At 42.6% G+C, this 25,020-nt stretch overlaps 1 protein-coding gene across 5 annotated transcripts in view; it reads left to right on the top strand.

The window, feature by feature from the left end:
- The window catches only part of LARS2 (leucyl-tRNA synthetase 2, mitochondrial), a 185,223-nt gene extending 174,122 nt beyond the window's left edge, over positions 1-11,101 (top strand). For 3 of the 5 annotated variants that reach the window (XM_087945571.1, XM_087945569.1, XM_087945570.1), the window contains 2 exons: positions 190-317; positions 10,572-10,877. In XM_087945571.1, the coding sequence (XP_087801697.1) occupies positions 190-317; positions 10,572-10,751 (308 nt within the window). In that variant the 3' untranslated portion in view covers positions 10,752-10,877. Of the gene's footprint in view, positions 1-189; positions 318-10,571 lie in introns of all 5 variants that reach the window. The other 2 variants (XM_087945568.1, XM_026678478.2) reach the window with 1 other exon arrangement.
- The last annotated feature ends 13,919 nt before the right edge of the window (positions 11,102-25,020 follow it).

Raw genomic sequence — 25,020 nt, 5'->3', positions numbered from 1 at the left:
GTTTCTATATTTTTTTCACCTCCTACTTTTTAAATGTATGGTAATCTTATACTCTTTGAATGTTCAGTTTTTGGTCCATCAATATAAAACAACTATCAGCATTTTCACTCTAGCATCTGAAAAACATAAGTAAACAAACTGTAAATATGTTTCCCTAAATGTAAGTAATCTATTGATACTGCATTTCAGGAGTATCACATGTTCCAGACAAACTGTGTACTCATCATCACTGGGACATGGATGTACTGCAGCAGCCTTGGCCCACTGTAGATCCTGAATATTTTCAACTGCCAGACATAGTAGAAGTGTCAGTACTGGTGAGTAAATGTATTTTTACTTTAAGAGTGACCAACAAGTTATGTGTAATATTCTTGAATACTCACCACCTCAAATTAAGTGGGGAAGTATGTGGACATATGTTTTGTTGCTCGTTGTCTTAGAAAATTTACCGTAGTACTGTCAAATTGTTGAAGCTAAGCAGACAGATTGGAATAGAGACCACTAGACTTTGTTACCTCCCAAAATATATGTTTCCGCTAAAGCTCAGGAGAGTGAGGAGTGCTTAAAAATCCATTGCCTTAAATAACTATTTATTGTTTTCTGACTACTGCATATTATTTTTTTAAGTTGCATTAATATGAAAATGTATCTCCCTGCAGTAATAGGTTTAGTAAAGTACCTAAATGCAAATTCAAAATGCAAAACATTTTTGGAAAGTATTTCTTATTTTTATGATTTTAGGAGCTGTTTGGGGGACATCACTTAGAAACGGGGTGTCAAGCTCATGTCGTCATGGCAGCATTATGTGACATATCAGGACTTTTTTCCACTTCACTAAATCAGGCATTGGCATGGCCAGCGCATGACGCATCCGGCCCGTGGGCTAGGAGTTTGACAGCCCTGATGTAGAAGGTCAACAGCACAGAATGTAAAGCAAGGTGTAGAGAGAAAACTGTAATAATGAGTGAAGTTACTTTTTAAATATACTTTCTTACCCAAATAGATATAGAATATATTTACATATATGTACACCTGTGCAATCTGTGTTTAATATTTTGTCCCTTCAGAACAACGCATCTTTTAGTCAGTCATTTTTGTTTTGTCCGCTTACAAGAAATATGTCACGTGATGGAGATAAGTAAACATTCAAGCATGTAGAGACATAGATCTGTCCTTTATATTTATATACCTTCTACAGAAGGAAATTCTAGTGTAAAGTATGCCTGACACTGTCAGGGTTCCAGTTAACGCACTCAATGGAATCAAAACTCCAAGGCAGGCATATTCCTCAAAGTATAGATTTATTAGGCGTGTCATATAGGCACATCTGGGAAAACCTGACTCTGAAGGACCCGAGGTTTTCCCCACCCAAATCAAACCCCCAAGTTCTTTTCCCCCAGGTCATACATTCATCACATGGTCCAACCAGGTCATACCCACCATCCTGGCTGGCTTTGGTCCATGCATCCTGGTGAAGCATCCTTGGCTCCCACAGGAAAGAATGTTCTTTTGGCTACACATCCTCAGCTATCTCTATTTCCCCTCTTATGTTCTCACAGCTCCAACCACCCTTGCTATGGTAGCCCTGAAGACACTCCCAAAATGGTTTCAGCTCAAAATGGCTTCTGGGCTGACAGGCTGCCCCCCCTCAATTGAAGAGGACCTCCTGCAAAAGAAAATTAAAGGGAGTTTAATCTGCATCATCTTCAACCTCCCCTTCCCTCCCCCAGCTGGTCCCTTAGGCTTGTGAGGGTACTTGTCATGGAACTGCTTAATTAACCTATCAGCTTTTACATCCCAGCTTTTTACCCAGGTGCTTCAGAGAGGGGTATCCCTTCCAGTGGAATAGGTGCCAGAATTCCAACCAATGCCCTAATAAAATTAAGAGTTCCAAGCCATTTAGCAAGAAAAATCCAGTTGTTTATTAGAAGCACCATGTCAGCACTATCTTGTTGAAGCCAGCTCTGGCTTCACCCAATCGCACCTTGCCTCTAACCCTGTTTCTCCCTCCCCCTCAAAGTGTGTCACCAGTCACATTCCCCAACAAAGCAATTTTGCGGGTCGTAGAAGTCCCTCCCTCCAGCTTTTGCACGTCTCTGTGGAGATAGTTTTGGCTTCGGCTGGCTAAGCTGTGTCTTGTTTTGACTGAGGTGTGAATTTCTTGATGCAGGTGTGAGGCACGATTCCCATTCCCCTGCCTATGGCAACTCAGGAGCAGGTCAGGAAAGTTTTGCGAGTTGACACTAGGTATTGCAAGTGACCCCAATGCATACATGAGTCTAAGGTTTTTTTAACCTCATAGTGGGTTTCTCCCTGCACTATGATGGGCTTCGGGGCTGCCCAGTCTATCGGTCTTACCTGGGAGTTTGCACCCAGCTTTAACAGGCTGCTATGAAATACTGGATGCACTTTCCCTAGCAAGCATGAGAGTCTAAGCAGAACAGTTACAGGGTTTATCACTTTCACTATTGGGAAAGGCCCTATGAATTCAGACCCAGTTTCTTACTTGGCAACCTTAATTTCAGATACTTTATTGGCAAGTATATGTTGTCTCTGACCTGGAAAGGAGGGTGAGGGGAATGGTGTTTATTGGCTTGCTTTTTGTAGTTTTTTGCTGCTTCGACTAAGGCTTGCTGTGTGTCTTCCCACTCCTGTTTTAATTATTCCATCCATTCATTCAGGGACATGGAGGAGGGAGGTTCATAGGGACAGATTTCATGTTGCTGGTGACCTGGAAAGGGATCAAACCAGTGCTACTGTGCACCGCGTTGTTGCAAAAGACAGCAATTCTGCCCAGTTAGTCTGCTAGTAGTCTACATAACACCTAAAGTACTCTTCTACCATGGCGTTCGCTCATTCCGCATTCATGCTTGGATGAAAAACTGAGCTGAGCCCCTGGGTGGACCCTATCTCCCATAGGAACTCACTCCAGAACCTAGCCATGAACTGGACTCCCCATTTGAAATAATTCTGTAGGGCACCCCATGTAGCCTATATATCTGCTTTATAAACATCTTGGCTAGTTTTATGGCTGAGGGCAACCCCAAACAGGCTATGAAATGGGCTTATTTTGAAAATAGATCAAACGCATTCCAAATAACTGTGTTTCTGCCACTCTCTGAGGGCTCAACTATGAAATTCATGGCAATTTATTCCCAGGGTCAGCCACTTGTTGGAAGAGGCCTAGGGATTTCCCAGGTCTCTTCATAGTGGCGCAAGTAGCACAACCCTTTACATAGTCCTCCACATCTGCCTTCATCTTGGGCTACTACAACTGCTGCCTAGTTAGCTGCCTAGTTTGGGTGACAAAGCCCCCAAAACTGCAGTTCCTTCCTAGTCCGGAAGGGTGTGTGTGCTTCCCACTCGAGGTTGGCTTTCACATTTTCGGGGTCCATCTCCACCCCCTCATTGGACACACGATGCCCCAAGTACTCTAAACTGGTTTTGTGGAAGTCGCACTAGGATAGTTTAGCATAGAGCTTGGCTTTCAATAGTTTGCTTAGCACTAACTTTGCATGGTCTTCCATTGTTGCAAAATAAAAGGGTATGTCATTCAGGTACACCAAAGTCCCCTAACACAGGTGCTCATACAATTCTTCATTGATTAGTTGCGTGGACACCACAGGTGCTCCCTGCAATTTGAAAGACATCACCCAGAATTTGAAATCCCCTAAGAGATAATTGAAAGTGGTTTTCCACTCATCACCCTCTTTTATTCTCACTCAGTATTAGGCTTCTCTTAAGTCCAGCTTGATGAACACCCTTCCCTTGGCCAGGTATCCCAGCATGTCTTTCATAAGGGGAAGGAGTACATGTTTTCCACACAGACACCATTGATGCCCTGTAAATCTATATATAAACTCAAAGACCCATCTTTCTTTTCTTTGAAGAGTACTGGAGCTACCATCCTAGATTTCGCCAGTTGTACAAAGCCCTTAACTAGGTTTTTATCCTCAAAGTTCCTGATCTCCTCCATTTCTCTTGGGGTCATGAGTACATCTTTGGTTTGGGTAATTTCTCCTTTGACAATATTTCAATGGCACAGTTAGTGGGGTGATGGTGAGGAAGTACATCTGATTCCTGCTTGCTGAATGCTTCAGCTAGGTCTTCGTATTCCTTTGGGATGGCCCTTCCCCTTAGCCACTCTTAGCTAGTGCATGGATTGGTTCTATCTTTCCCCTCCCCACCAATGGTGTTTCGCTACCTTTGCGTATCCCCCCATGCGTTGCAATCTGCCCACTATACTCCTCCAGCACCAACTGTTGTCCTTTAGTCAACATCTGGATTCTACTTCTTCAGCCATGCCAACCCCAATATCATGGTCTCTGCCAGTTTTGGGGTTACTATGAACCAGGTAGTTTCCTCATTGGCTCCCTGCTTTCAGGGTTACTGGTTATGTTTTGCACATAGCAGGCAACCCCAGTAAGGGAGCCATCAACTTGCTCAAACTGATTTTTTCAGTCTCAGTCCCATCTTTTCCACAGTTTCATAGGCTAACCAAGCAATGGGTGCAACCTGAGTCTACCAGGGCCCTGAAGGCCCCCCTCACTCCTGAGTGGGGCACCCGGGCAGTCAAAGGGGCAAGGATTCCACTTATCATTGGATTTTCCTCCCCTTCACTATCACTCTTGTAGAAGAACAGGTTGTGCTTGCTGGGGATTGGAGTTCCTTCCCCCTCACTGGAGGGGGAAGAAACCTTCACAACCAACTGCACCACCCACATCTTCTCCTTTCCCTTCCTCAGTGCCTTCTTGGCCTTTGGCTAGCTCGCACCCTTTGGCATTGCCATGGGCAATTAGCTGCTCAATGACTTTCTTTTTCACATCAGAAGCAGGCACCATGGGCTCTCTTTGGGGTAGCAGGAGGAGCTGTTGGTCCCTTGCACATTGATGTCTCTCTTGGCCTAGTCGGGGCCAAGCCTCATTAGCCACATGTTGTCAGTATTCCCAACAGGTCTAGATCCACTGTGGTTGCTAGCTGGTATAGCTCCTTGTTTAATCTGTCTTGGAAGTGGTAGACTAGCAAGCATTCCTGTCAACTTCCCAGCCAAGCTGCAGAACTCCCAAATGTATTCTGACTTACTCCTTTGTCTTATGGCATGTATCCTGGATTCCACTTGTGTGGCTTGTGCAAGGTCTCCAAACCTGGCTTGAAGCTCCTCCAGGAAGGCATCCACATTTGCCAACTCTGCTTCCCCTTCATTGTGGAGGTACATCACCCAATCTGCCTTGTCTTCTAGATTTGAAGTGATCGTGTTCACTCGGGCAACTTCATCCAGGTGCATTGCTCCCTATCATTTCAAATAGTTCCACAGCTGGTTCAGGAAGTAGGCTAGCCTCTCTGGCCATATCAAACATGGCTTTCAGAGGTGGGGCTCTTGGTATCCCAAACCAGCACATAGCCCAGTGACAGCCCCACTGCCTTTGGGACTGCTTGAGCCTAGGCTCCTAACACTGCAGGGATCCCCTGGGCTTCTCCCGCAGCTGCAGGAGGGACAGCAGCCACCCCTTGGGGAACCACAGCTCCTTGTGCCATACTCCCCAGTTGGGATGGAGAGAGGGACAGGGTCACCAACAGTTGGCTCGTCCCAAGACTTGCTTCTGGGACTGATGATTTCATAGATGCTGGTTTCCATATTTCCATTCTGATAAAACTTTCGCACAGTTGCTTCACAGAAGAACTACAGCCATTCTGTTAAGAATTTTCACTCCCCCGATTCTTTCCATTCTGCAGCCTCTGGGCCTTCCATTTACCCTGTCACTACTTTGGGCAGGACCAAGGGGAACTCCAATTCAGCTGCTTTCCCCACTCCTCTCAGCCATCACAAATGGATCCTTCCCAACTCCTCTTGACCATCACAAGTGGATCCAGCCATGACTCCTTCCTCACGCACAGATGGCTTTTCCGTCTTCTCCATTGTCACCTTGCTCAGGTCATCACCGTCTGCATTGTGGAGCCCTCTTTGGTGGCTGCCAGTGCCTCCCAAGGAGGCAGTAATCTAGGTTTTGCTACAGCTTCAGTTTTTTGCTCTGTTCCAGACATTGTTAGGTTACAGCTCTCTCTGAGGCATCCAAGTAGGCTGCGTTAAGTTAGGGAAAGCTGGTTTAATGTCAACCAGTGAACCCAAAACAAGGAAACACTCTCAAGAGCTTTGAATTCCCAAAAGTAAAACTTTATTGGATATACCATATTGGTACTGAACAAGCAAAACCAGCTCTGGTTTCCCCATGCAAATGCTTGCCTAGTTAAAAAAATAGCTTCCCCTTCTCCCCATCTCTGGGTGATCACATTGTCCAATTATGAGACGTCCATTTGTTATGGGAACAATCTATCTCTTTCTCCAACAGCTCAGTGGTGACCTTGATGATTTCTATGCTCTCACAATCTCCTCGTACATTCTAGGCATTCCATTTCTCCCTTCCTTCCCCCCAATTCATTGGCAAGTTTGAAGAAAATCATTATGGTTTGAAAGAAGCAAAGTGGTTCAATCTTGACACAAAGTATCCAGCAACAGACTTATTCAGAAGCTCTGTTTAGGGCATTTTTAGAGAGGCATCATCATTGTGTGTTGTGTACAGCACTCTGCTAACAAAGTCACAGATTTGCTGCAGTCACTTCATGTGAGAAATCTCAGAGCATTGGCTTGCGAACACCAAGGAAGTGCTTAGATGTGCTTTTGAGGGAAGGTTGTTTTGATTAGTGAAGAACTGTTGGGAGAGACTTTCCTCCCTCACTATAACAGACTGAAATAATCAACAAAGTAAGGAATCGAACAACTGCACTATTGGTTGTTTCAATCTATTATGGTGAGGGAAGAGAGTTTGTTCCAGTAGTTCTTCACTTATAGGATGCAATTGGGTTCCTCAATCCCCTATTAATTTTGTCAGCTGGAAAGATTTCAAATGACAATCATGCAGCTATGCTTCAAGCATTAAGTGTAAGCCTATTGCCAAATGCCCAAATCATAATCACATGATTCAGCATCAGTTATAAATACCATTCATTCAGTACTGTTGCAATGTTGAATTGTTGAATGGGTAAGTGAAGACTACCTTTACACAGAGTTCCCCTTTGACACCAGTGTTATTCCTGGATGGGCAACAAATGAAATACTGAGAGTTGTAAAATTTGAAGTAGTACAGGTCTCCATTTTATGAGTGGGCAATGGGATCTGGTACAAATTGCTTTTTTGGCAGCATACACAAGATTAGACTTCTTTCTTCACACATGACAAATAGGAAAATCCAAATATTGATTTTAACAAGGTTCCAAAAAGGAATTGGTATTCTAGGCTACAACTCTCTACTTATCTGGTATCCCAGGCTAATGATATGTTGCTTTCCTAGACAATTGTAATTTGGTCTGAGTTGGCATAACATACCCCATTATTTCCATTTGATGTTGGTTCTATCCCTGATCATATTTAGCTAACAGTTTAGCCAACCTACTGAAAATGGTATAATAAAAGTTGCCACAAATTTTGGATTTGTGCAGTAGACATAATGAAAGACACATCTATGTAACTGTAGCTCCAGACTTTATTGCAAAGCTTTTTTCAAAAAATAATTTTATAGATGAAATGAGACTAAAATAAATAACTATACAAATTCATTTTACAAAATAAATAAAAAACAGTCTATTTTATTTTTTATCTTATAAAATAAAAGATAATAAATGAGGCACTACAGACAAAATCAGCAAGATCCTCCAAAAACACAACATTAAAACAGCATTCTGCACAAACAGAAAAATATCCACCATCCTAAGAAACCCTAAAGACAAAATCGAGTTAGAAAACCAAGGAGTATACGAAATCCCTTGCACCGCCTGCCCCACCACATACATTGGACAAACTAACAGAAGAATAAGTGCACGCATTGAAGAACATAAGAACTCAATCAAAAAGAAGAACCGACCTCTTTCCTGGTCCAACACCTCAAAGCCACAGGACATGAGATTGACTTTAAAAAATACCAGAACTATCGCCAAAACCGAACACTTCAACAACAGAATAATCAGAGAAGCCATAGAGATAGAAAACGCCCACACAGCATGAATAAAAGAGATGACACCTCCCGCCTACCAGCCATTTGGAAACCCGCCCTCATGAACAGGCGAGTACGTAACATGAAAAATGACACCAGACCCACACCCATGAGGGCCACACAAGATGCCACCACCACACTTCCACGTAAAAAGCAGACTCACACCCACACAGAAGATGAGACACGACCACGGACCAGAAGCAGCACTGCAGCTGCATCACTACCCACTTCAAACCCCTCCGAGCCATACATGAAGCGAACTGACCCCCACCATGAAGATGCGGCACGACCACGAACTCGAAGCCAAACAGCAAGATCACAGCTCACCAGCTCAAATCCCCCAGCAACTAAGACTAACCTGAGCACAACCAAGCCCCCACCTGAACAGAACACACCTCCAGCCAATCAGAACACCGCCAAACCCCCAACCAATGAGAACACACCCCACCCAATCAGAACACAGCCAAGCCCCCACCCAATCAAGTCACACCCCACTAGCAGTTAAAAGGAAGATGCAGCTGCAAGCTCACATCACTCTGAGAAGCACAGAGCAGAAGACACAAGCCTGAAGATGATGAATGAGACTTCATCGAAACGTTGCCTAGATACTTCCAATCTTACGCGGGAGAAAACCCGAATAACCAAAGATCCACATACAAATACCCGCAAGAACCTCAGAAAATATATATATATAAGATATGTGAATGCTTGCCTTTCAAACAGGAGGGTAGACCAATGGTTGTCATTAGAAACATTTCCCTTCGTTTATATTAGGCTGTCCTCTAAAAGACTTTTCAGACAAATATGTCTTCAAGATGGTACAGACTCAATCTCTCAAAGTTGTCTACGTCAGAATATGCAGGCAGATTAACCAGCTATGTCAGAATATGCAGGCAGGTTAACCAGTTGATAGCGCAGCAAGGAGGGAGGAGTGGGTGATGGGGAAGAGGGGCTTGTCTTTAACCTAATGAGAAATGCAATAGGAGGGAGGGAGGGAAGGAGGAAGGAAGATGGAAAGGGGGAAGGAGTAGGAAGGAGATAAAGGGAAGAAAGGAAAGAAGATGAAGGTGGAAGGAAGGGAAGGAAGGAAGAGTGGAAAGAAGGAGATGGGAATTAGAAAGAGGGAGGCAGTGAAGGAAGGAGACGGAGGGAAGAAGAAAGGAAGGAATGAGATGTGAATGAGAATGAAGAAGGAAGGAAGGACATTGGAAAGAGAGGGAGAGAGAGTCTGAGGAAAGTCCTGCCTTAGCACTTGGCCATCAGCAATCCTGCTGCCCTTTTGTCATGCCTTGCCTCCTCCTCCTGGCCTTTCCTGGTGGTCTCCCATCCTATTGCTGAGGAATAGGTTGTTTGGTTATAAAGCTGAGCCTCCCTCTGACCCTTCCGCACCCACCTGGCCAAGGAGAATGAGCACAGCAGCAGCAGCAGCCTTAAGGAGGAGGTAAGTGCAGCTGGGCACCCTCTCAGAAAAGCAGGGCTGGGCTGGGCTGCGGAGTCCCAGTGCCCCAGGAGCTCGCGAATCATACTAGTTGCTTGCCCTCCACAGCCCAGAGTTCTGGGCAGCCCATGCCACCATCCAGGAGTCCTCCACGTGGCCTGAGAGGGACAGCAAAACTCCTCTGTTGGATTAAGTTTTGGTGTTTGCCCTCATATTGCCTTCCTCTGCTGGAAACCTCCAGATCCCCCTTTCCAGCCTTGTCTAGCCCCCACAGGAAGCAGAGGATGACACACGGAGAAGGAAGTTTACAGGAAGCGGTTTCCTCTGAATCCAACTTCTGCCTTGGCAGATCTCTGGAGAGGAGGAGGGGGTGGTGGGGAAGCTGCATGCAGGAAGAGTGCCCCAGGTCAGCAACCTTATCACACATGTTTGGAAACTGGGATTCCCTTTTGAGAAGGACCAGCTTCCCTCGTGCAGGACCAGGGTGTGCTGGTCCCCTGCCTCTTCCTCTTGCTCTACAGAGATGTGTCAGGGTTCCATCCTGCAACTTGTTCCATCCTGACTTGTTTCACCTAGTCATGGTGACCCAGGTACTGGCCCTTTGAGGGCAACTATAATGCTGATGCAGTCCTCAATGAAATTGAGTTTAACTCCCCTGGTCTAGATCCTAGGATAGTAGTGGAAGGAAGAAGATGGCAAAAATCAGGAGGGCAGGGGTAGGCAGTGGCAGTGGAGGATATGACATCCAAGGGGACGGATATGGTGGGGAAGATAGGATGGTGGAAAAGCTGAAGTGAAGGCAAATGTGGCGGGGTGGTGGAATCTTTTATGCTGAAGGGAGTTCACTGGGCCTAGCTAGAACAGAACAGAACCAGCATTTCATGTATATATCCTTTGCCTAACTATCTAACTACCAAAGTAATTATGCTTTGCCTAAATACCACTTTGCTTAGCGATAGAAATTCCAGTCCCTATTAGGGTCATTAATTGAGAATTACCTTACATAAATTGACTGAAGCTAAAACAAAAGTAAGAAATGTTAGATTCCTTCTTCAGTTTTCATCTTTTGTTTTTTTCTTTCTCTTCAGATCAACAATAAACTCTGTGGTAAAGTTAAAGTACCCCAACAAGTATCCCGAGATGCAGAAGTAGTACGTGAACTGGTTGTTCAAAGTGAACTAGGGAGTGAATACCTTCAAGGAAGAACAATTACAAAGTTTTTCTTATCTCCTCGAACTGCCCTCATCAACTTCCTCATCCAGGATTAAGAAGATATTTCCTTAGAATTGTCTGTGTCGGGTCTCCAACCTTGGCAATTTTAAGACTTGTGGACTTCAACTACCAGAATTCCTCAGCCAGCAAAAGAGACCCCTGGTCTATGTAACTATAACTGTGGCAGAAATAAGGATAAAGATATCCTTATTTCAGGAAAGATTAAAAAAGAAGACCAAATGACCTCATTCAACAGTTTCAAAAGTTAATTTCTCTTTGTAATCTCTATAGATCATATATAATCTTGCATTGCAGACATTTATCTCTAATTACAATGTAAAAGTAAATCATAGATTCCAAAATTAAAATGAAATTAAGTATGGCAAAAATTTCATAATTCTACTATGTCACCTGTCAGCCTCAAGAGATATCCATCCCTACCTATCAAGATATCTCCGCTCCTAAATATGGCTCAGTTCTTGCTATGCTTTTTACTTCTCTTTCGGCTGTCATGAAACGGGGGAGGGGGAATCTTCGAAGGGAAGAAGACAGGAGGTGTTTTGCATTCCTTTGCTGGGTAAGAAAAGGGAGGGGGATTCTTTGTTGTAACTTTCCATTTCTCACTAACCTCTGTCCTCTTATATGCGCAACTGCGAACTTTTATCAAAATATGTCAAGGTCACTGACAGTAGCCTCATCATCACCTAGAGATGACCACATGATCCTATTCAGAAGTTTTAATTGGAAGAATCATTTGATCTCTGGAGGGAGCAATTCTATCCCTTTGTATATGCATTTTACCCTAATATTTTAGTTTCGGAATTGATTCTGTTTGCTACCATTCATTTTCCAGTAAAAGATAAATTCTGCTCTACAGCATGGAGTCTGAGTATTTCTTTCTTGGGATTTAGAAGGAGCACAGTCTGACAGTCACCTTAAAATCTGGTTTCATTCAATGTCACAATTAAAATTTTGTCTATAAAGGTAAGGAAAACAATTGGAGCTATTTATGCTATAAAACAGGGGACAAATCCCCGCATGGGATGGTCCAGCTCACAAGGTGCTTAAATCTGGCTCATGGGACTGGCTGGAAGTATCAAAGGTCCAGCTTATGGTGACTCTACCAGCCAAAATGGGCTGCATGGACACCCCACCTGGCCTGTTTTTGACCTCCCCAGCCTCCAGCAGCACTCTGTCACCGAAAAAGACCCAATGGGTGGCAGAAGAGGTGGCAGAGATCATGCACTAGGTAGGCGCATGGCCCAAAGTCTGCACCGAGTAACCTGTCTCCAAAAACCTGAATTGCAGGAAGACCTTGGCAGCCAAGGTTCATTCCAGGAGTCGGTGAGGGATCGTCCAGTGACCTCAACCAGGGAGTCGAGGACCACAATCCTCGAATGGAGGATGACGGGACTGCTGAACCTGAGTGGCTCTGGAGACTGGAGATACCAGACCACGATGTGCAGCCAGACCTTGGGGGAATTGCCAGAAAGATTCAGTTGACTCAGCCTGAGCAGCTTGGGATGCTCACGCCAGCCCAAAAACACAGGGCTGATCTTGAACCAGCTGACTTTGATGTCCCCCCTTCCCAATGGTCTGGTCTATCACGGCAACATACCAACCAGCCAGCCCTCCGCTGCTTCGTTCCGCGCAGTTGAGCATGGGGATATCTCTTCCCTGGGGGGGCGGTCTATCCCACCTCCCCCCCAAGTCCCGGGCAACTAGTCCTCTGCCATTCCCTACAACACAGTCGAGCCCAGGACTGCAGTAGAGCCCATCAAGAACCCAGATAGCAGCTGACCCACCAGGTCAGCCCCCATTCCCACCGAATATCCACCTTAACCCAGTGAACCCCCTTGCACTGCTGCCACCAGCTCAGGCCACCACGTGGTCCTTTTTCGGCTGGCAGAGTGCTACTGGTCACCAGAGACCCATAAACAGGCCGCATGGGGACCTTGCAGGGCCCTCACACAGCCCATTTTCACCCAGCAGAGTGCTGCAGAAGGCACCCATCCTGTCTCCCCCCACACCCATCCCCCGCTGGCCCATGGAGAACTACAATGCTGATCCAGCCCTTGAAGAAATCCAGTTTCTTCAAGGGTTGCTATAAAAGGATCATTAAGATGAATGAATAAGCTGCAGCTAGAATTGTATATGCTCAACAATGGACGTGTGATGAGATCCTGACAGATGAGAAGGTAATTAAGAAAATATTAGAATGTGCAGAAATGGATAGACTAACACTATCAAAGATAAAGAAGAAACTAAACACTTCTTGACAGATGGAGCTTCATTTCGGCGATACAGCTGTAATCTCGGGGCTCCGAGATCACAGCTGATATTTTCGCCCCCGGTCGGTCCTAACGGACCTAAACCATCCCGTACAGACGGTGACCGTGTAGGGCACATTTCCTGGATCCCAGGGACATCGCAAAGTCTCTGGTTCGATCCGGAAAAAGTCCTATTGCTGGCGGCGGAGAGGCAGCCTCCATAGCTGCTGAAGTCGGGACAGCTCCGGTAAGGAAGAGCTGAAAGTGAAAGTATGTCGGCTGGGTGAGAAACTTTTTTTTTGCTAATTAGCTGAGTTTTGAAAGGACACTCTGAATATAAGAAGAAATCTGTGAGATTTTTCTTTGACAAAATTGTATGCGAGCGTTTTTAAAAGGGATGTCAAATTGAGGCTTGGATTATTTTTTTCTATTTCTTACTTCTTTTTTTTTTTGGAACTTCAGCGCGACTTTGTAGTTAACCGGACTGAATTTTCTCTTATATATATTTGCTCCTTTTTGATTTTTTTATTTTTGTTTTAGGATAAAGGCTCCCTTTGGCTATTGTTTTTTTTCTTTATATATATATATATAAGCCTGATGATGGCAGATGAGATTCTGCTGAAACGTTGCTACAACTTTAAAAGAACAACTACAATGGCGTGGGAAAATACCGAACCAAGCCGAACACCATACATGTAAGTACCCGAAAACTTAAGAAAACAAATATATATATATATATATATATATATATATATATATATATATATATATATATATATATATATATATATATATATATATATATTAATTTTCTTTTGCTTAATTTAAAAAATGTTTTTCTGGCTGGTGGGGGGAGTGGATTAAACTCTGTAACACTGCCAACTAGAGGCTTGAAAATATTTTATTTGAATTGGAGAAGAACTCTGAAAAGACTACTTCTCAAGGACATTTCAATTTGATAAGATAGAGGGAGAGCGTAGCATAATATTATTACAGGTGCTCTCCTGGACCCTTATCAACATTTCAACACTTGAGGCTTGGCCTTGAAGCTTGTCGAGAAGAGAGTCATAATAAGAGCCTTGGACAAATAAATAGAGTGCAGTGTGTTTTTTTAAAAAAAATCTTTTTTCAGTCGTGTACCCCTACTCACCAGCCTCTCTGTAAACCTTAATTTTAGTAATATTCTTATTTTTGCTTTTTATTTTAAAGGGAAAGCCTCAGAATTTTTTATTTATTTTTCTTTTCTTCTCCTTTTTTTTACTGGGATTCTTTCTGCTTTTTTCATTTATATTTTTGGACCACTCTGCCTTTTCTTTTTTATTATTGAGACTTCCCAATTGGATTAAAGATTATTATTATTTTTGGGTTTTGGTTTTTTTCTTCTTCTTTCTATTTTTCATTTTTTACTTTGGACTACTTCATAATTGGATTAGGGTCTAGAAGAACCTGAAGATTTTCTTCTTCTTTTTCTCCTTTTTTTTGTTATTGGGCTTTTTATTATTGGATTTTTTCCATTTTGGATTATAATTGGCTATTCTACCAGTTGGATTAAAAGCTAAAAAGAATTTGAAGGTGTTGAAGCATCAAAATGAGCAGAAAACCCATATCTTCTGGCGTTTCTACTTCTACCTCTGCCTCCCCACCAGCTGGACAACGCTTGATTCAGACAATGTTGAAGCAAGATAAAGAACAAGAAAAAGTGACTTTACAGATGATTATGCAAGGAATCCAAGATCTCAAGACAAAATCAGACGCCATTGAACAAAGAATAGAGAATATTGAACAAAGAACAGGGAAGACTGATGAAAAAATTGAAAATATTCAACAAATGATGGCGAAGTATGATGAGAGATTCCAAAAAATTGAGGAAGAAGGTGAACAAAGAGAGGAGAAGATTGGAAATATTGACAGCAGATTAACAGTAGTTGAACAAGATAAAAAGTGGGATGTTGAGGTGGGAGATGGAGAGGTCAGAATTCTATCTCAGATTTCAAAATATAGAAGAAGAAAAAGGACAAAACTTGGCTGCGATAATGATAGAAATTTTGGCGGATGCGTTGGAAATTACAGAGGAAAAGATGATGGATGGAATAGATGAGGTATACCGAGTTTTTACAAGATATGCAATGAGAAATAAATTACCAAGGGAAGTCCATATTAGATTTACCAAAAAATCCATCAAAACACAAATACTACAAGTTGTAAGAGAGAAGATATTGAAATACAAAGGCAAAGAGATTGTGGTTTTAAAACAAATACCCAGAAGAGTGAGAGAGATGAGAAGAGAATATCGATTCCTGACCAAAATGTTATTGAATAAGGAAGTGAATTATAGATGGCTGATTCCAGAAGGATTAATGTTTACATGGCAAGAACAGAGACATAGAATTGATTCAATTGAGAAAGCAAAACTTTTCCACGCAGAATTTTTTGGAAGGATAGAAGCAGAGGCAGAGAAGAGTTTCAAGAGGAACAACTGGAGATTGAAGAAGAGGAAGGTGCAGTAGGTGGACAGGTGGATAGTAAAGAACAGCGTGAAGTGAGATCCATGAGAGCTGTTAGACCTAAATATAAAGCATAATCATGGAAGAAAAAAAATTGATTACAATGAATATAAATGGACTCAATTCAGCTGTTAAAAGAAGGAAAACTTTTCATAAATTAGAGAAATTAAAATTTGATATAATTTGTTTACAAGAAGTACATATCAAAAAATAACATGAACAATTGTTAGTACAACCAAAATTAGGGAAAATATTTACTTCTTTGACTCAATGTAAGAAAAGAGGAGTGGTTCTATACATCAAAGAGGTCATCCCAGCAAAATTGATTTATACGGATGAAGACGGAAGAGTATTAATGGAGGAAATAATGGATAATAATATAAAAACACTCTTGATTGCAATTTATGCTCCGAATGATAAACTAAACACTTCTTGACATGGGACTTATTTTATCAATGACTAGACAATAAAAACAGAAAGAAAGGGACATAAAAAGGATAAATGTTAAAATGGAAATTTGTTAAAATGGACAAACAAAATATTACTGTAACTAAATATTAATGTTATTGTGATACATGTTATTGTAAACACTCTGATTTATGATTGCCTAAAAATAATTGTACCCAGACAACAAACTGTTCAATTGAACTGGAATATTTATATATTATACTAATAAAACAAATAAAGCTTTTTAAAAAGATGAATGAATAAGCCTGCATTTGTGATTAGTTTATGGTTGTTTATGAACTATAATGGATACAGATAATTCTTACATTTCAAATAATTGCAGCTTTTAACTGTGTTACCTATGTTAGCACTATTCTGTTGTGACAATTGTCCAAGAATATTTACAAGTGTAAGGATTGCATGAATCTCTATTCTTCCTATCAATTTCTCTCTCCTACCTGAGAAAATAATAGGCAACTCAATGTTCAAACATCAGAAAGTTTTGATTGTAATGTTAAATCATATAATACATTAGAAATTATAGGAATTGCAATCCTAAACATGCTTATTTCAGAAGTACAAGTATTGAAAAATGGTAGATAGATTGCTTTCTTAGGTTGAACTTGGAAAATACTTAATGATTTTTTGAAGAGCTACATATGTAAATGTTAGTACTGGATCAAATAATAAGCTGTAAGGTTCCTGAGCCACTGAGATGCCAAAGAGAGTGAGACACGAGGCAAAGCTTGCAAAAATATCTTTTTTATTCTTTGGCCAAAGGAAAAGTCCGGGTGAATACTATGTCCAAAACATACAGACAAAATGCATGTAAGGAATAGCCACACTGTCAGATCCGTGTATCTGTCATTTCTTCAGTGGAACAAGAAAAGTGGGGGAGGCTGATAAAGAAATCCTTTCTTAATGTAACCTGAATATATTTAATCTTATATCGAATTTGTATAACCCACACATGATACAATGGAGGAGAAAAGCCAGATGGCCAGAACTATCACCTCTGAGAGGCACAACCAGGAAATGAGAAGATCATAAAAATTCCACAGTGGGATGTGTCTTGGAAATCTCTTGAATAGTTCATTCTAAAAAGGGGGTGGGGGGGGGGGAAACTAGGTATGCCCTGGGAAACTGAAAAAGATCGTTCCTTTTAAAAAGGGGGTGGGGAGGAATTAACATAGTGGCTTTTGTTTCACTAAATACACATGGAGATAAGGGGAGGGGTTCTAAACTCCCTTATGTATCCCTGTATGCCTGAGAGACCTCAGACACTGCTTTGAACTGCTACAGGAATTGTCTCATCTCAATAAAGGATTCCTTTTTGATACGTTTGGATACGTTTTCAGAAGTTCATTCTAGTTGAGTGAATGGGAAAAGTTATGTAGCCTGACATAAAGCAGCGTCTGCAATAGAGGTCAGCCCGGAGAGGAATTTAAAAAAAAAACAAAAAAACCTTCACTCTACCGAGGGGACCCTGCAAGAAAGGAAAATGTCTGAGTACAGCAAGGACCAAGGGGAAGCCGAATGCTGGGGAGAAACATCAACAGTTACCCAGCCAGATACTGACTTGGTGCACCCCATTGAAGACAGCGAGGCTGCCTACAAAACCTCCACCAAGCCCCAGTGGTCTATAGGTGTAGGAAAAAGAGAGATGGGACGGAAGAACCAGAGGAGTAACCTTCACCCGGGGCAATCGTAAACCTGGGTGGAAATTGGAGCTGGAGACCCTATCGAATCAGGAAGAATGGGACAAGGAGCCACCGGCTGACGACCGAATGAGACGGTACATAAATCGCCTCCTGAGGGAGGCCCTGGAGGCTGTCGAGATGAGGGATGCACCAGGACGACAACGCAGGAGAGCGAGGGAACCAGAAAATGAGAGAACCTGAGCCGCCACCCTGGATCCAGCAGAGATTGAGCGGGCAGAGGGACAAGCCAAAGAACCAGGAGCCATACCAGGTACGCGACCCCTAAACGCCCTGGATCAGGGGATTAACCCTGGCCAACCTAGAGACATCCAACTGCAGAGGAAGATCCCACCCTTGGGGGTAAAATTTGATGGAGACCCCCAGAAACTGGGAATTTTCCTGGCACAAGTGCTCATCTACATGCAAGAATATGGGCGGGATTTCCCAACCCAGGGGTCCCGAGTACGAATTGTCACCCTGGCCCTTGAAGGGGCAGCAGCCGGATGGTGACGCTCCACAATGTCAATGCCCCAGAATTAAGGAACCTCGATCGCTTAATGCCAGCCTTACGCCACCACTTCGAGGACCCCCTTGCCGATAGAAAAGCCCGCGACTGCATTAGAGTCGTAAAACAAGGCCGTCGCCTGGTAGCAGAATACACCAAGGAATTTTGTGACCTGGCTGGCCGGGTAGACTAGCCAGAGGATATTCTAGTCTGTTGGTTCAAAGATGGACTAAATGATGACCTATACGCTGCCTGCCTGGCCCGTGGGGCTCCAAACCTGTTGCATGAATGGTACATGATGGCAGAGGAAGCGGAGATAGACATGACTCAAAACTGGTACCGCAGTGGCAAGTCTTGGAAGAGATCCCCACCCCTGGGGAAATGGGAAGTCTTCAAACCCCAATCCACCATGACTCCAAGAATGTCTGGTTGCTTTAAGTGTGAAAAAGAGGGACACCGTGCAGCAGAATGCCATTCGAAGACCCCTGCCAGAAAGCTAGACCACCCAGCAGGGGGGAAACCCAGAACATCCAGCCCTCGAGGAAAGGAGACTGGCCTGAGGGGCTGAGTAGATATGGGATTCCAATCCCCCACCAACCCAGAAGAAGAACCCCCAATGATCCGAGGGGACCTGAGCCAGTCCGAAAGCGAGGCGGAAGATGACCCGCTGGTAAGCAATCCAATTGAACCAATCACCCTACCCCCGAGACTGTTTATCCCCAGCCGAGGGAAGGGGGAGGAAGTTGCAGCGTTGCTGGATTCGGGATGTACCTGATGCCTAATAAATCCCTCCCTTGCAGAGAAATTGGGGATCCAACTGAAAGAAATGGAAAATCCCATCGCTTTCTGCCAATTAGATGGAACTATAGTGGAGGGGGGGGGAGCCAGCCAGGTTAACCATAGAACCATTAAAAATAAGACTAGGGAACCACAGGGAAATGCTCACATTCATTGTAGCACCAGGAATGGAAGAGCCGCTAGTCCTAAGTCTCACATGGCTGCGGAAATGGAATCCAAAAATAAATTGGAGGACAGGAACCGTACAATTCCAGAGAGACATAATATCTGCAAATAGCTCAGAGGAAAGGATAAAGAAAGGGACAGAGAACAGAGAATCAGCCATGACCGGACAGTCGGCTGAATCCATTAACATCCCCAATGAGTACCAGGACCTGGCCCAAGCATTTAGTGAGGAAGCTTGTGATGAACTCCCACCCCATCGCGCCACAGACTGTGCTATCAAAATCCTACCAGGGGCTAAATTCCTCAAACCACAAATGTACTGCATGTCCCCCAGAGAATTGAAAGAACTCAGAGCATTTATCGATAAAAATTTAAAAAGGGGTTTAATAGAACCCGCCTGACCAAAAAGAGCTGCTCCAGTGTTATTCCGCGAAAAGAAAATGGCTCAGCACGCTTGTGCGTTGAACGCAATTTGCATAGAGAATATGTATCCACTCCCCCTCATGAAGGACATGTTAGCCCACCTCTCTCGAAAGGAAATTTTTTTTCAAAGTTAGACCTACGAGAGGCATATTACCGCATCAGAATAAAGGAAGGGTTTAACACACCATTGGGATGCTACCAATTTAAAGTGCTCCCCTTTGGACTGCAAGGAGCGCCTCCCGTGTTTATGCAATTGATCAATGAAACCCTTCATGAATTTTTATATAAAGAGGTTCTAGTGTATCTTGATGATATTTTAATCTACGATGGAAGAACACATCAAGCTACTCCGTGCAGTCCTCACAAAACTCTTAGATGCTAAACTATACGCAAAACTCTCCAAATGCGAATTCCACCAAGAAAAAATTGACTATTTGGGATATAGAATATCCACGAGGGAATAGAGATGGACCCACAGAAAGTAAAAGCTGGACTGGACTGGGACCCTCCGCACACCCACAAACAACTGCAAAGCTTCCTGGGGTTTTGCGAACTTTTATCGCCAATTCATTCCAGCTTTTGCAAACATTGCCCTCCCTATCATGAACTTGCTAAAAACGAAAGGGGGGGAGAAACCCAAACCAAGGCAAGCCCTTATCTGGACAATGGAATGCCAAGCGGAATTCGAGAAACTCAAATGTCTATTCTCAGCAGAACCTGTCCTTAAGCACTCAGATCCTGAACAACCTTTTGTCATCCAAGCAGATGCTAGTGATGTTGCAGTTGGAGCAGTCCTCCTCCAAAAGAATGGAAGTGGACAATTATAACCATGTGCTTATACATCCAAGAAACTGACAGAAACCGAGCAAAGATGGGCCATATGGGAGAAAGAAGCATATGCTGTGCGGTGGGCAATGCTCACATGGAGACATTTCCTGGAAGGAAACCAAATCCCCTTTGAAGTATGGACTGATCACAAAAATCTGGAAGCCCTGAAAAATCCACGGAAACTCTCCGAAAAACAAGCAAAGTGGGCTCAATACTTTAAATGGTTTAATTTCACTCTCAAATATTTCCCTGGGAGAAAGAACTTCTTAGCAGATGCACTGTCCAGAAAGCTCCAATACAACAGCAAAAAGATTGAGGTTATAAAACCGATGATCCAACCGACTCAATTAGCAGCCAAAGTAATCACCCGGGCACAAGAGAAAAAAAAATCATCCCTGACTGAAGACACAACAACGTCAATATTTAAGGAGGCACTACTTAAGGACGACTGGCTCCAGGCTAACAAAAACACTTGTTTACTCAAAGATGGACTGGCTTGGGTAGAGAACAAACTTTATGTCCCTGCAAGCCAGAGAATGGAACTCATGAAACACTGCCACGACTCCAAAATAGCGGGACACTTTGGGTTTGTAAAAACTCTGCACCTCATCAAAAGACAATTTTGGTGACCGTCCCTCAAAAAGGACATTGAAAGCTATGTTGCTGACTGCCCCACTGTGCTGCTCAAAGAGAAGACAAGGAAAATATCCTGGACTTTTACAAACAGTAGCAGACCCTTCTGCTCCCTGGAAAGAGATCTCTATGGACTTTATAGTGGAGCTTCCCGAAAGTGCTGGAAATACTGTCGTTTGGGTTGTAACTGATCTTTTTTCCAAACAGGTTCACTTTATTCCATGCCAAAAGATCCCAACTGCCAAGGCATTGGCAAAGATGTTTCTAATACACATCTATCACCTTCATGGAGCTCCCCAACGGATTATCTCAGATAGAGGTGTTCAGTTCACATCCAAATTTTGGCAGGTGTTTTTAAACCTATTCGGCTCCACCCAGGGGGTGTCATCAGGAAATCACCCCCAAACAGACGGATTGACTGAGAGAGTGAACAGTGTATTAGAACAATATTTAAGATGTTTTATTAATCACCAACAGGACAATTGGACTGACCTTCCTTTTGCAGAGGTAGCATACAATAACTCAGTCCATAATAGCAAGGGGTTCACCCCATCCCAGGTAGCCATGGGCCAAGAATTCAACCCCATGCGGAACTACCCAACAAAGATCCTGAAATCCCCTCCCTTAAGGAGTGGATGGATAACTTACAAGCCCTGTGGCCAGTGGTAAGATTATCTTTACAGGAAGCTAGAGCAGTTTACAAAACTCAAGCAGACAAAAAACGTTGTGAACCAAAACCTTTCAAGATTGGGGACCGTGTATATTTGTCCACAAAATTCTTAAAATCATTACAACCCTCTAAGAAATTAGGACCAAAATTCATTGGCCCATTCCCCATCTCCAGAATTATTAACCCTGTGACGGTAGAGCTTCAACTTCCAAAAACACTTAGGCAGATTCATCCAGTATTTCACTGTAGCTTGATCAAACCAGAGATCACTTCAAACCTCAGACCCCCCCGCTTCCCACACCTCCAACCCCCATCATGGTACATGGTGAACAACATTTTGAAATTAAAGATATCCTTGATTCACGCACTCACCGTGGATGCACACAATATTTAGTAGCTTGAAAACACCTTCCTCCCTCAGAAAATGAGTGGGTAGCCAACAACACGTAAAAGCACCCACATTACTACATAAGTTCCACTAAAAATACCCTGATAAACCATCCTGAATTGCAAATGTAATGCATGATTTTTGTTTTTCCAGGTAGACCTATGTGTTTTTTAAGGAGGGCAGGATGTCAGATCTGTGTATCTGTCATTTCTTCAGTGGAAGAAGAAAAGGGGGGGAGGCTGATAAAGAAATCCTTTCTTAATGTAACCTGAATATATTTAATCTTATATCAAATTTGTATAACCCACACATGATACAATGGAGGGAGAAAAGCCAGATGGCCAGAACTATCACCTCTGAGAGGCACAACCAGGAAATGAGAAGATCATAAAAATTCCACAGTGGGATGTGTCTTGGAAATCTCTTGAATAGTTCGTTCTAAAAGGGGGGGGGACTAGGTATGCCATGGGGAACTGTGAAAAAGATCATTCCTTTAAAAAAAGGGGTGGGGAGGAATTAACATAGTGACTTTTGTTTCACTAAATACACATCGAGATAAGAGGAGGGGCTCTAAACTCCCTTATGTATCCCTGTATGCCTGAAAGACCTCAGACGCTGCTTTGAACTCCTACAGGAATTGTCTCATCTCAATAAAGGATTCCTTTTTGATACATTTTCAGAAGTTCATTCTAGTTGAGTGAATGGGAAAAGTTCTGTAGCCTGACACACACCCTGCGAGAGTGGCTCAGAGTGTTATATTCATTTTATACCGATAGAGACAAAGTTTATCCAATCAGAGACAAAAGTTCGTTATTCAATGTGGGCAATGCCTTGCCCATACCCTCCCCTCCCTTATCCATGAAGCATTCTTTGTCCGGGCTCTGTCCATGCTTTGTTATCTAACAGTATCTCTTGTCCTTGTGTGTTCGTGCTCCTAGGCAGCCCCTCTTATCTATGGAGCAGGATGTTCCTGGGAACTGTCTCCAAGGATGTGCGTAGCTCTGAAGTAAATTGCAGAAGTGAGAAACCAGATAGAAAAAGATACAATTATCTTACAGAATGAATTCCTAACAAATGATTCCCAACCTTAGCAAAATAGTACAAGCAACTTCTTTAACAGAAGCAAAGAGCAAAGGTTAGATTGATTTGTGTCAATATGTCCTTTCAAAGCTATGGTCAAGAAAACTTTCATATAAAATTCATAACATTTGTAGTTCAGCTCAGCATCCCAAGAAATAGATAGTAGAGGCACCAAGAGAATATCATATATTTCATATTGTGTATCTAAAAGAAATACAATAGCCTTCAATGGAAATTGTACAGCTATAAAAAGGATAGTCTGAAATTGTATACAGCAAGAAAGAATTTTAATTTACTGATTCAGAAGCAAATCAATACTTTTCTACTGATGATCAGTCAAAATATATTTTGTTTGCAAAAACAATTAGCACAATCCGTGCTTTAATTCAGTTCAACTGAAATAAATGAAACTTCACAAGAGCAATAGTGTTCCTGCAAAATTGTCATTTCATTTAAATGAAGCCTGCAATAAAGAAGTTCCTGGCGGATTATGCTTATTTTGCTAATGGATTTTCTATGTGCAAAGTCTGGTCTGGTTGTGTGTGTATAAAAAAAAGCAAAGATGAAGCAATATTATCACTTCAGAAATTTCTTTGTTTGAGAAACATGTAAAATTACAACTAGTCCAACCTTCAAAGACATTCTTGGAATTAGCTGCATGTACTGTTCCTAAAATCTACTATGGATGGAGAAGTTAAATAGATGAATAACAGGAGAATAACAGCTTAACAATTTTTCAGACAAAGATTTCAAAAAAAAGAACAAAAAAGGGAATGAATCCCAACATTAATTGTGATTTGCAAAACATAGATTAGATAAACTATAATTAGTTCCATTTTCCATATTGCCATTAGTGTCACTGTTCCAGTTCTCCAAAACTAAGAAATAGAAATAAAAGGTTTGATTAACTTCTTTTAATTCTGGCAGACCTGGAAACATCACCACATAGCAACCAAAACAAAGGCAGCAATAACCATTTCAGTGGTGGAATTCAAAAAGTTTTACTACCTATTCTGTGGGTTAGGCTTTGTGGACGTGGCTTGGTGGTCATGTGACTGTGGGCATGGCCAACTTAACATCACTCACGTCAAAGGGTGCCTTGCCTGGCCTCTCCTCGCCTCAAAGGCCTCAACAAGATACAATTTCCCTGTCTATTTATTTATTACTACTGAACATCCAAAATACATTATTTAATCCTATGTATATATGCCATATGTGTACATACATATTACATAGTATATTGTGTATATAGGCATACAAAAGGATACATTATCTACTATATATACTGTATGTGTATACACACACACACACACCTCTTCTAAAACTATACACATTCAACCTCACTAACTGTGTTTGGAAAAGCACACCCAGAGTCCACTTTCTGCCACACATTTAACAATATCTTCTGTACATTAGAACATTACACACGCCTTCAGATTTTCTTCCCTAGCCTGCACATGACCATTAGATCCAGGAGATGTCATGAATGGAGTAAAATGTGGCAAAACTTACTTTAAAGCTCTTGCTTAGCAACCAAAATTTTGGGCTCAATTGTGGTCATAAGTGAAGAACAACCTCTGCCTTCCTTCCTGATAAGGAGTAGATCTTCCACTTGATTAGGTATTGGAGCTGTCTCCTGTGCCATCTCAAGTTCAGGATTCGCTGCACCTCATAATAGGTTTGGCCCCCTATGACCACGGAATCCGGGGCTCATGGGGTAGTGGCCTCAGGGTCAATCCGACCATGGGTTTTAAGAGGCTGCTATGGAATACCAGGTGTATCTTCCCTAGCAGTTGGAGCAATTTTAATTGTACTGTGACCGAGTTGATGATCTTTATTATGGGGAATGGCCCCATAAACTTTGGTCTCAGTTTCTTTCTGGGGAGTTTCAACCTCAAGTACTTTGTGGAGAGG

This window comes from Notechis scutatus, chromosome Z (genome assembly GCF_049901735.1).
Source record: "Notechis scutatus isolate UNSWTSFEM ecotype Mainland chromosome Z, rNotScu1.2, whole genome shotgun sequence".
Classification (NCBI taxonomy): domain Eukaryota; kingdom Metazoa; phylum Chordata; class Lepidosauria; order Squamata; family Elapidae; genus Notechis; species Notechis scutatus.
The sequence above is the reverse complement of the archived record's forward strand: the minus strand, read 5'-3'. Positions and strand labels throughout refer to the sequence as shown.